The sequence below is a fragment of the Eufriesea mexicana genome, unplaced genomic scaffold (genome assembly GCF_001483705.2).
Source record: "Eufriesea mexicana isolate 0111107269 unplaced genomic scaffold, ASM148370v2 scaffold474474847, whole genome shotgun sequence".
Lineage (NCBI taxonomy): Eukaryota > Metazoa > Arthropoda > Insecta > Hymenoptera > Apidae > Eufriesea > Eufriesea mexicana.
The window spans coordinates 477,850-491,592 of record NW_016907894.1 but is presented as its reverse complement, the minus strand read 5'-3'; the positions used below and the strand labels follow the sequence as shown (position 1 = coordinate 491,592).

Genomic DNA, 13,743 nt, shown 5'->3' with positions numbered 1-13,743 from the left:
TAGGGAAATTAGCTGCGTGAAAATTTTTAAAGGAAGATAATGTAATTGTGGAAGTTAATTACTTCTAATTTCAAGTTTCATTTTCCTTAAATATTGCAATTTCTATGAGAAAGCCTATTGCATAGAAATTGTTTGAGAGACTTAGTATAATAATTAAAAATAATTATTGCTAACTTTATGTGCAATTTCATTCAAGTTTCTATAGGAGCATTAATTACATAAACATTTTTGAGATGATATAGTATAATAGTTGGAATTAATTACTTCTAATCTTAGGTTTAATTTCATCCAAATTGTGACTTAATATTTTTAATTAATTTCCTGAAAATGTTTGAAGAAATATATAGAGTAATACTTGAAACTAATTACTGCTAATTATACGTTTAATTTCATCGAAATTGTGTAACTTCAGATTTCCATGATGAAATTAATACACGTGGAAATTCCTAAAGGAATTCCTAATATAATGTTTGATAAATGATGCAATATAAATATAATATACTATTTAATGTTCGTAACTTTAGACTCGATTTCGTTGAAATTCCTATAAAGTACGTGATTCGTGAAAATTTTCGAAGAAAAACGACATAGGTAATACGTAATAAAATATTAATTAATATCGAATAATATCAACGACTATAAATTTGAATTTTTTTTATTCGTAGGTAAGAATTCTTTTACTAGGGTAGCAGCCTGTAATAATACTGTTCCTTGTAGCCTGTAATAATACTGTTTGATATCGTATATGATTATCATAAACGTCGCATGAAAAGTATTATACGAGAAGATAATCTAAATACCTGATCTAAGCAATGCACGAACATGCACAACAAAGTAACACGAGCGCTTAAAATATCATAAAGTTACATTTGCAACAACGCGAGATAAGGAAAGTTCCATAAAACTTCCTGCAATTAAAAATTATCTGCGTAGATTTCGAGCTACAATTTTGCAGCCAGCTGATGCAAAGTTATTCGTCGAGAACTGTATGCACTTCGTACAATTATCTCGATCATAATCTCATTTATAGAAAATAAATTTCAAACGATTTACATTTCCACTTGACGTTCACGTTCCAACGAGAAATCTTAAAATCTACCCAGAGGGACGTTATGTAAAATGCTATAAATTTCCATCTTATCTGAAATTTTTTCAGCATTATCCCGAGCAGTACCACGCATGGAAATGAGCATTGTGCGTGTTAGGGCATTTTAGAAATCCTCTTTGGACGATTCCCAGTTTCGTTTGAAATTTGAGATAAAATCGAATCCTGTCGCAACAGCCTTGTATCCTTTGGCAAATATTAGAGTCATCTTACTGGAGGTCTTTTCGGAGGCCTATGAGAAAGACCGCTCCCTCGTCTCGAGCTGTTGTGCAACGTGATCCACGAGTGAAAGATCATTGTCCCGCATGATCGTACGTGAACCTTGCAGCTCGTGTGCAAGTCGTGCACCCTAATTATGCGGGCACGGAGCACGACCACCGCCATACTCTGTGGGTTTTATGGAGTTCGAATTAGGTTCCCGTGAGAAAATCTGGAAATGAACTTTTACGACTGTAAAAAATTTCGTTCGAACTATTCCTATCGATGCTTGAGAAATAGGCTTGCTGTTCTGTTCTGTGAGATCTATGATGGTTATTAGAAAGGTATTTGATATACTTATAATGACTAAGACCATTAGGATTGGTTTAAAATTTTACCTATTTTTGACATAGGTATTTCTTGTTTCATGGTGTGTAGGACTAATGGGGAAAGAATAACAGGTAAAAGGATTGCAAGAATATGGAGATATAGACAAGTAAGGAATTGTAGAATATAAAAGTACAGAAAGTAAGTAAATTCTATTACATAGAAATATAAAAGACTTAATCTCTATATCACATACAGATGGTTTAAGAAATATGGAAATATAAACTATATTGAGTAAAAGAATTACAGGATATAGAATGAATAAAGCTATAGAAGGACCTGTGATAGTAGAATTAAATAATAAAGCTATAGATGGACTTCAGAATATACAGATATAAAAGTAAAGAGATATAGAAGATAAAGAAGACTATAAAACATAAGGATCTAGAAGGTCAGTAGATTATAAAAAGAAAATAAAAAGTATGGAAATGTAGAAAATATATAAGATAAAGGGATTATAGAATAAAATGATATACACCATAAAGAAATGATAAAATATAGAGATATAAAAAGTAAAGAACCTGTGGAATATAAAAATATAAAATATAAATGGTGAAGTACGTACTTGAAAGTAGTAACTGTGTAATATACAATGAAAATTCTTTGAGAGTATTAAAAATGTAGAACAGTTTGAACTAAAAGTTTATTTGGAATTTATTAATAGCATTCATTTAGCAACAGCACTTAATATATTATTCAAAAGGTACCTAGCAATATAAGTAAGATATACCTTTGATCATTTTGCAAATAGTCATACTGAGAATACTAATGAATATTGAATGTAGTAATCACCTTTAGTGCATTTAGAAATAATTGAAGTAACCTACAAGATATATACTCAAAATTAATATGCAATGAGTACAAAGCTTCATTATACTTAATTTCAATAACAACATTATATATCTTCATTTCCTAATGAGTTTACAATCAACAAAAAGATATATATACTTTTAGAAGTTTCCAAAATAATTAATGTTATATGTGTCTAATAAATATTTATACAATTATTAGTTCATAACATATTTTTACTATATTTATAGTAAATATTCATAAAAGATGTAAACATAACCAATAACCAGTTGACGCGAAACCATTGCATTAGTTATTCCTCTACAAAATTAGTTGTTATAAAATTTATACAGTCTTAAAATTATAATACGATTACATAATCAGTATATTGGGTGTCCCAAAATTCACTCAAATAATTTCGATAGAAAATACAAGTTTTTAATTCAAAATTGTAAATATTTCTCAACAACGAAGATGCGTTATTCTTTCATGTAGCACTCCATTTTTAATAACTGTCAGCTGTTACGCTGTCTTTATTTTTCATTGGCAACGCTCTACCACTCAAATAGCGCAAAATTTAAATCTTGCATCACTTTTGGGACACCCTATATATTAAGCAACAAATATTCGAAAGTACTCTTTATTTAGTGTCACAATTACACAAAATAAATATTCCAACAGAGGAATCTAACATCAATAATCGATACCGAAATTTTCTACGAGCAACCATTTAAAAAAAAAATAAAAGATCAGAAAACCTAACCTCTACGGGTACTACAATTAGTGTTCCAAGTGCACAAAATAAATATTCCAAGAGAGGAATTTAACGTCAATACTGGATACTGAATTTTCTACGAGCAACCATTTAGAAAAAAGATACGAGATCAAAGTTCGTCGTATTTAACGAACAACTTGCTCATAATTAAACGCTTTGAAAAATGGCTACTCGAATATTCGCGAGTATTTAAATCTGGAAGAAATCAATTTCCCGTGCTATCCTTTCTTAACGCTCGAATTATCTTTGAGACACGTACAAATTGCACGTTTACGTGTCAGTTTTTGAAACTTATGATTGATTGACTTTCAGCTAGGGTTAAACATGACACATATGGCATTACAATGAGTCTCTATGATTCGTAATTCATTTAAAAGAACGAGAGCAGAGGCACAACCGCGAACGTGCAACGAACGTGTCCCCAGGCTATGGGTCATAGCAGCCCGAGGGAACGAAGTCTATGAACTAATCCGAGATTCTACAATTCTTAATAAGCATGCACGATTCAGGAGAATGTTTTATCTCATCTAAATCCTTGAATGAATTACGCCACCTATCGCATTCGCCATAATACATCCATTTCAATGAATTAACTTGTGGAAGCACACATTAAAAGTAATTTCTTTGTGTCTTCATCTTCACTCTTCTTTGAAATTTCCCAACATTTAATAGAAATATTGCGTGAAAAATGAAAAGGAACTTCGGAGATCTAATTTCATTGTAAAAAGGTAACAATAGAGACAATAGAATTTCTACATTCACAATTTTAATTTCATAAGAAAAATTAACAATAAGAATAATTTATAGAAAATGAAAGATAAATGACTGTTCCTTTCTTTGCTTACTATCAACTTGCTTACATTGTACACATTGTACTTATATTTTAATTTTAATTAAGAAATTTAGTAAATAAATTTTAATTTTATTAATTTTTCAGCATGATATCAAGGAAATAAATAATACAAATCAGCAGTAAATTAATGAACTATACAGTAACGCAATTAAACATTAAAGAAAGCTCTCAGAAAAGTGACTATGTTGTAAGTGGGAATCGAGATAGAGAACTACCATCTATTACAAGTGGATCAACCTTTCTTCTGTCAAATTATCACAAATACTAAGAAAATTGCAATTACAAATGATGAAACATACAATTAGTAACGTCATTAATAACATAAAGCTTCGCAAAAGTGCTTGAAAGGTGACTGCACACGGTATCCTTAACCTCACTTAACGTCAACCTAACCTCACGACACTAAACACCATCGAACAAAATGAATCGACGTAAAACCGTAGCAAGGATCCATTCACGACCGAAAAGGATTTCAGAACCTCACGAATCTTCAAAGTTTACGATTTTTAACGTGTGCCCGTTTCTTGAACGTTGTTTCGCCACCGGTAAATCCCATCGTACGTCTACGGTATCTAGACACTTTGCAGAATTAATAATTCAAGATTAATGCGAGATAAGCGGGTCGCGCTGCCGGCGCACGGTGGAGAGAAGAAGGAGAAGCAGAAGACGAAGAAAGAGAGGGGGAACGGGAATGCGACAAAGACGGAGAAGCAGAGGGCGTTCGCGCACGAAGTTTTATCGAGGCGCGAGCTGCCGAATAAAAGCCGGACTTCGTTTATTGCTCTTCTTGGAACAACCGAGCATGGACGAAGGACGGCGGTGCTCGATGAAAAGTTGAAGCAACACTTTCCCCTTTGTAGATTCGCGCGTGTACGCGCGTCTCTTCGCGCTGTTCGGCCTGCCGTGGGCCGCGTATTAATTAAAATCGCACGGCATAGGATATTTTTTTCATTCGGCACAAGGCCTCCTGTTCAACCAGAGCGCAATGGGTTGAAATTAATTTTTGCAAAAGTCGCGGCAGCCACGCAATCGTTTAAAGCGAGAAACCCTTCGCCCGGTAATTACCGTCCTCGCGAGTGCCGGCCACTCGCGTTTCGATTAAAAGGAGGGCCACGCGTCGCCCGTGCTCGAACTTGTAATTAATAAAATCAATTAGTTCATATCTTGCCGTTTGATCTTCGCTCGGAGCACCGTGGTCAGAAAATTTATGCCGAATGACCGACGTCGCTGCTATCCCCGCGCGACACCATCGATGAAAAACGCCGCGCACGACGGGGTCGTGGCGGTGAAGAAGAGAAAGAGGCGCCGAGGGGGGAGAAGAAGAAGCGTAAAAGAAGAAGGAGAAGAAGAAGAGGGGAAAAGCGTACAATCCGAGAAGATGAGTTGCGTAATCGCGGCAACTCGTCGGCGCATGTGTACCGATCGCCCGGGGCGAACCGAGACCTTGTCGACGTGCATGAGAACTGGGCCGTGGCGGGGCCCACCGCCGCCCCACTCAGTCTACCGCACTCAAATCGGACCAGCCACCGATCTAGACATCATTTACACTTCCCTCTCTTACACGGACTTCACCCCTACCACGCGTGTCTTCTTTCTTCTTTTCTAATTTTCGTCCTTTGTATCCTGCGAATCATTTCTGCTCTGTACTTTTTATCTTTATTTTTGGTTTTGTATATTATGATCTGTTTCTTCTTCTTTTTTTTTTTTAAGCTATCTTTTTGCTTCGACTTTTCTGTAAAATTTTACTGCTCCTTTTTCTTAATCGCGTGTAACCTCTGATTGGGTATTGAAATGTTAAATTATTAGGACTGTCTTTTTTTTTCTTCTTTTTAAATTAAGGATCGAAGTTTTATTGCTTTATTTGTTGCACGTTTTTGATTTACGTACTTGGATATTTGGGACCATTAAGTGAAATATTAAGTCGATGGAGAATTTGTGATGGGGCCAGGAGTTTCAGCACTTTACAAATGCGCATGGGTAATCACGTGTTTGGACTGAATTGTGCGGTACAATTATGTACCATTTTTGGATAAATTTTACGAATATAATAACAAGTACCTACTAATTACTAATTAATACATTAGTATAAATACTAATTGTATTAGTATATATAATATGCTTTATATAGATACACTTTTAGAAGTTCTGTAAAAGTAAATATGTACATCACTACATATACAAATAATATATATTTATGCAATACATATAGTATATAATGTACAATATATTATATATAGTATGTAATATGTCATATTACACATATAACACTTTATATATTATATATATAATTTATATATATTTACTTATACAGAATCTTCAAAAAGTGGAGTCATATATATGTATATGTATATGTATATGTATATCAGTTTAGATATTCTGTTATATTAAATTAACAAATTTGAATTTTAATGACTCTAGACACGTAATTAAAATTCTTTCTTTTTTTTCTAAATCTACTTTCCAGTAAGATTTCTTCCGCAGCTTTTTGTCTTTGTAATTTATTCTCTGACATCTTGTTCTCATTTGGAATCTCAGATCCTCCGAACTGGTTTCTGCCACATTACTACTACAAATGTTTCCGGTGGATTGACTGACGCCGAAGAGTCTGCGACGTATTTACTCTTACTCTCCCACCTAATCCACAAGCACACTTGCATATTTTAATATTTGCTCGAACAAGTAAGGAAGTTATATATACGGGCAAATATTTATTTATTTATTCAACGTAAATAGACGATATTTGTTTTTTATATTTTTTTTAATTGTTGCGATTTCTTTTAATCTTAAAACAATAATCAAAGTTAAATTTAATTTTTAAAACCAATTTTTAAAGTAATTTTTTTGTATCTTGAAAAAACAATAGAATTTAATGATTAAAATTTTTTGAGTACTATTTAGTACTGTTTTATTATTTATTGTTATTTACTATTTATAATAATTTATTGTTATTTATTATCGAATTAACGCGAAGCTGTTTTACAGTATTTTTATAATATTTCCTTCAATTTGAAAACTATTTCGTTATTTGGCGCGAAAATAAATTTATTTGAATCGATATATTACTTACGATTATTTAGCGCGAAACGAAGCTTATACAAATTTACAAATTATTACGATTATTTGTCGAAGAGAATAGAATTTATTCCAGTTTATAAATTACCTCGTCGTGTTTATTTAACATAAAACAAAATTTACCTAAATTTATAAATTACTTGGTGATCCTATTTTGGCGCGAAACGGAACCTATTCAAATCTATAAATTACCTTCGTACGATTAGTTTTTGCAGGACAAACTTCGTTAAAATTCATAAATTCTGATTATTCGTTGAACAAAACGACATTTATTTCAATTTATAAATTACTTCGTTACCCTTATTTGGCGCGAAACGAAATTCGTTCAAATTTACAAATTACATCGTTGCGATTATTTACTACGAATTTATAAATTGCCGATTGCCTTGAACGAAAGAAAATTTACTGAAATTTATTAGGATTGCTTCTTTATGATTAGCGTGCAATAAAATTTCCTGTTTAACTCATTCCCTCGTCGCGTTTATCGAATCAATTCCCTCCAACTATTTGCGCCAGAGAGGATTGTACCTTCCCGTTGCAAAAAGACGCACAAATCAATCGCATTACGTCAATCTTTCTTAAACTCGTTCGTCATTTATACTACCTACAAAGGAACACGCATACGCGCGCATTTATTGCCTCGAGTTTGCAACGTGAATTAAGGGCGTCTGTTGCCATGCGAGATATTCAGAGTCACACGTGCATTTCAAGGGCTCGAAGCGAAATGGCTGCGCACTCGAAAATGGCCCCTCCTGGCCAAACAGAGCGAGGAGAAATGCTCGGAATTTCGCGACAATTCCTTCGCTAACCTCGCCTATCAAACAGACGTTTTGTAAACATAATCGTAGATCTAACGATAAGCCTAGATCCCAACGAGGATATACACTCGCATCCAAAAATATTTCAACATCTACATTAGAGTGTCCCAAAAAACGCGCCAGATTTGAATTTTGCGCCATTTGCGCGGTAAAGTGATGCCAGTGAAAAAAGTAAGACAACGTGACAACTGAAAATTTAGGGTTATTAAAAATAGAGCACTGCGCAAAAGAATCATGCAAGAATCAAGCAATTTTTATGATCTTTAATTAAAAATTTGTGTGTTTTCTATAAAATCTGCGTGGATTTTAGGACACCCAACGATGTGTATATACCAATAAAGATGTTTCAAAATTATGTTAGTAGAATTACAAAATAATTCATCTATGTGTATAATATTTACGATACATTTTTCATATAAACATGCACCATCATGAAAATAGTATATACTAATAATGTATTATACAATATTACTCGAAAGTACTATTAATTAAAAAATTAATTAAATTAATTAAAAAGTAAAATATTTCGATTCGTTTATTATTACAGTAATAAATGTATATTAAGTATAAATATTGTATAAATTATTTTCTAATTTTACTCGTATAGTCTCTCAGTTGTTGAACATAGTAAATGTAAATGTTTGAATACTTTCGGGTGAGAGTGTACATGTATGTGGAACGCCATAATCGTTAGGAAATCATTCGTACCACGAGATAAGTCCGAGATCTCTTTATCGACCTGTACGTTAGTCAACCGTGCTCCAGAAATTGCGAAATTCGAATTAGAATTAAAGAGTTCTCTTGTAATGTAACGCCATGTTACATCGGTGGACAGATTTTGGAACACGAGCGTTATCTCTCTCACGTAACGTGCACGCATGCTACTCGTTTCTAGGGCGATCGTGGTAAATCATGCAAGTGTATGTTTGCCTGACAAGAAGCGAGACTTCTTTGTCTCTTTATAAAATGTAATCTTCTGTACCAATCTTTGTAAATATTCATTGTATTCAGCTGATATACGAAGTTTATTTTGGAAAATACTTTAATTCGAAAATTATTTTAATTATAGGTTTGTTAACCTTTATTTTCTTATCTTTCATTATTTAGAAGTATTATTTTACAAAAGTAGATTGTTTCTATTGAACTAGCAGATATAAACGCACTTCGTTATTGCAAATAACCCTTTGCAGTCCAGTGGCGCCACTACGGCGAGATTACGAAGCCGCAATTTATTATTTACTTCTGTTTCCACTGACGAAAATGAACAAAGTACTTTATGAAGAAACTCGTAGGTGCTTTTAACCCTTTGCACTCAGCGATTTTTTTCATTACAGACAAATAGTAATTCAAGACTTTCTGCCACAAAGTCGACGATATTTTTAAAACAGTAAATAAGAAATCATATAAAAATTAAGACGTACAATTATTTTATTTCGATATTTCACGCATCATTGGATAATTTTAAATTTGATATATTGATATATAAATAGTTTAATTCTTTTTTCTTTTTCGAACAAAAATTTTAATTTCGCAATATTTTCCATTACAAAAATCTTTTTCATCACTGATCGACGTGAGCAAAAATGCACGGAGTGCATAGAGTTAAGAATCGTAAATGAAACTAAAAGTGACGTGTAAAATGCAATTGCATATAACAATAAATAAAACGTATCCGTAAATAATTTTAGGAACTAATATTAAAAATAATTGTATTATATTAAAAATCTATATTAAATATATAAAAATATATATTAATTTACGTTCTACGTACGTATACCAAATGTGTATTATTCTTGTTGTAGGTACTAGGTCCGATTTCAGGATGTCATGTGAATCCAGCGGTATCAGTAGGCCTCCTAGTGAGCGGATCAGCAGTTTTGAAGGTAAACGTAACTAATTTCATTAGAAGACACATTTTCACTTGTCAGTCAAGTAATACCCAATAATCTACTTATTACTAATAGACACATTTATCGTTGGTCAGATTTTCATTATCTACAGGTCCACAATGTTAAATACTAACAAATAATTTCCTCGACATAACCTATTTCGGGTATCGCAACGCGTGACATCGAGTTTCCATAAACCCTTGTGAAAACTTTGTCGAAATTTCACAAATTTCGATTTGCTTGTCGCATTCACGTCATATAACACACTATGTGACATATGTACGCACATTGCAAAGGTGCTGTGTTTAATGATCCGAGATGTAAACAGTGAGCGAAAGTAAGCAGAGTCGATACGTTATCATAAGGTAAATAATGAGCAATTTTTAATTAATATTGAAATTTCATAATTGTATAAATTATCAATTTCGTAGTAAATTATCAATTATGCGAGTTTTATAAATAGCAACAATTATCAATCGGAATAAATTTCGAGAATGATATACGATGATAGTATTGTGTACCGTGCTGCAGTAGGTATGTATTACAATACAATGGATTTTCTTTTTGCTTATTTCTTTAACTTTTCTATTTTTACTCTTCAATCGTTGAAAAAAAAAACTGTTTAATCATTTCGTTTTAATTAAAATGCTCGTGAAGGTCAAGGTCCTGTGATCTGTTTACCGACGTGGGTTACATCAGAAGGTAACGAGTCAAGCAAATTACAGACACACGCACGCTCGGACTGACGAAGTATTATACATTATACTTGATCCACTCGTGACAGTTGATTCATATGCACATTAATCTCTATGATTAGCTTTTGATGGTCTATCACATCTCACGATTGATAACAATCAATGCATGATCACTTTACACGTGCATTATAATGCAAATGAAATACACTTCATAATAGCTAATACAATGTACTTGAATTGATACTTTTAATTAACTATAAATGCAAATTGTATTGGTATCAATTGATTTAATATTATATTAAATTAATTTTGAAAATAAGCAGTAATAAAGAAATTAAATTTATAACAAATAAAAATTATGTTGTTTTCAATAAAAAGAAAAAAATGTGCAATTGCTTATACATTGTTTTATATGAATACTAGTTCTTTTAATTAAAAAGAATGAAAATAATAATATTCTGATTCGACATTTGAAATACGTTTGTTAAAATTATCATTTTTTCTTTTATAGAGTGGTACAAACTTTATGTAGAAAAGATACCCTAATTACAAAAACGTATGAACATCGTTAATCACACGGATGTGTGTTATGGCACATAATAAAAAAATTATGTTTATGTTATATTTGATTATTCGGCTAATTAATAAACAAACTTTTTAAAATAAACATTATAATTTTATTAATACTACACTCGTTTGTAGTTTTGTCATTTTAAGTAATGGGTAATAATAAATAAATATTTTTTTAAACGGTAATAAAGCATGAGTGTTACGACGTGCTTATACCTGAAATACTGTTGCATTAAATTACATAATGCAATGTGTTAGCTATTAACCTCACCGTTACAGCTGCTGGGCCATAGTCGCCCAAAACCTGATCCCATTGAACGAAATGCGACTATAATTACCCAATAAGAACGGTACGATTGAAGAGCGAGCATAGTTACCTTTTTTCGGCTGTGACATAATGTTTCATGCTAACAGTACTAATTGACGTGACTGAAAAAAGCACCGAATCATTCTTTAACCGATCACCAGTTGTCATTTTAGTGTATTAAGTAAAAAATAAAAGAAATGGAACCTGATAGAATGCGATAAGCTGAAAACTGACCACGAAAACTCATTCACCAATTCGAAGATAGGAACTTTTATAGAATGATACTTTAATGATTTATCATTCGATTTCTAAACTTTATTTCTGAAATCGTCCAGATATTGATAAAAAATGAGAAGAATTATATAAATATTTCAAGAAAAGTAAATGAATCTTTCTTTTATTTTAATATTATACTTATTCTTTATTTTTAATTTTTTTTTACTTTAACTTTATTTAATTGTTTTAATTTTTTATAAATAATATTTATATTTTATATTTTCATATATATTTCATAGTCTTCTATTAATTTAATTTTATTTTTCATTTTTATATTTCTAAATTTAAGCCGCTATAAAAAGTTTGTTCAAAATTTCAATATTTTTATTATAAATCTTATCGGTATCATTCTTCCTTAATGTACTTTATAACGTTTGATAACGCAGGAAAATTTAATAGCTGTATTTGATCTTTGATATTTTTTCATATAGATGAATCTAGTATATTTTAAAAATATTTCCAAAATTAATTATTGTAATTTTTTGCAGTTATTGATCCCAGCAAAGGCGACTACTCGAGGCTTAGGTGCTACGGACCTAAGTGGCACGGTCAGCGAAAGCCAAGGTATTTTCATGGAGGCGATCGTCACATTCCTCTTGCTCCTGGTTGTTCATGCAGTGACAGATCCCCATAGAAGCGATACAAAAGGATGGGCACCTTTAGCGATTGGATTGACTATCACCGTAGCTCATATGGCTGCTGTACCAGTAACAGGAAGTAGCATGAACCCTGCCAGGACATTAGGCCCTGCTGTCATCTTAGGTCAATGGAAAAATCTTTGGATTTATTGGGTTGGACCAATTCTTGGAGCTTGTGCTGCAGGTGGATTGTACAAAATAGCATTCAGACGTAAGAAGGAGGACGATGAAGCTTCTTACGACTTCTGAAAAGAAAAATGAATGTAAATATCGCTTATACTGGAGACCTATTTTTCTCGAAATAGAAAACAAATCAAAATTGTGTTAATGTCTACTGAAAGGAAGATTATTGGACTCAATATATTAAGAAGCATGTCGATGGTGACTTTTGCGAAAAAAGATTGTTCGATTTAATTAATATTTGAAATTGATAACGAGATATTTTTATAAAATGAAACGCCGACTGATCGAATATTTTTAATTGGTAAAGGATTGGATGTTCTGTTTATTACGATACATTGTATAGTCTGAGTAACATTTTGACAAGTATTTAGTACGATTAGGTGTTTAGTGTACTAAATTTTTGCGTTCTTTTAGACCTTATTCTTAACTGACGAGACAGGGTATATTTATACGTTTCAGTTATTTCCATTTTGAGTATTTTAGAAGGAAGCAAAAGATAAGTCAATTAAGATTTGGCAAAATTAAATTATGCAAACGTAATTAACGCATTTTGCATACAGTAATTCAAAAAATAAATATTGTATTTGGATAAGAAACTTAACAGTGTCTTTGTAAAAATAGACTTTGTTACTGTTAATAGTATGTTTAATGCAATAAATCTGTTCAATGATTATCATTAACAATAACAAAAAGGAATTAAATACGCTCTAAATCTTAATATAAATTTATCTAAAGAATTTGTAAAATTTGTTACACTTTAATCAATGCTTTTAACAGTAACATAAAATTTGTTATGAATATATGTTCCATCGAAATCATACTTGACACTATACAATTTTGTTCAATAGAATTGCATTTTTATCACAAAAAAAAAAAAACTACATCCATGTACATTTCGTATTGATATTTTATACCTCGTTTAAGTTTTGTACATATTGTACTTAAATTAGTTTGTAAGATACCACATATAAATACATGATTTATATTGCACACTATATATAGTACATATAAATGACTTATTTTTTGAACCAAGTAGTTCTTTCACCTTTCCTCAAACATCTAAAATTATTTTAGTTAATAAACAATGATGATTTTAATAAAAATAAAAATGTAGAACGTTAATTAATGCAAAGATTTTATTGAATTTTAATCATTTATATGAATACTATCACCCTACTTTAATCATTT

General features: G+C 31.6%; 1 protein-coding gene across 1 annotated transcript in view; it reads left to right on the top strand.

Moving 5' to 3' along the window:
- LOC108555311 (aquaporin AQPAn.G) overlaps positions 1 to 12,830 on the top strand; it is a 95,669-nt gene extending 82,839 nt beyond the window's left edge. The window contains exons 4-5 of the mRNA XM_017910892.1: positions 9,800 to 9,886; positions 12,166 to 12,830. Of these exons, the coding sequence (XP_017766381.1) occupies positions 9,800 to 9,886; positions 12,166 to 12,621 (543 nt within the window). The 3' untranslated portion in view covers positions 12,622 to 12,830. The remainder of the gene's footprint in view (positions 1 to 9,799; positions 9,887 to 12,165) is intronic.
- Positions 12,831 to 13,743: the final 913 nt, after the last annotated feature.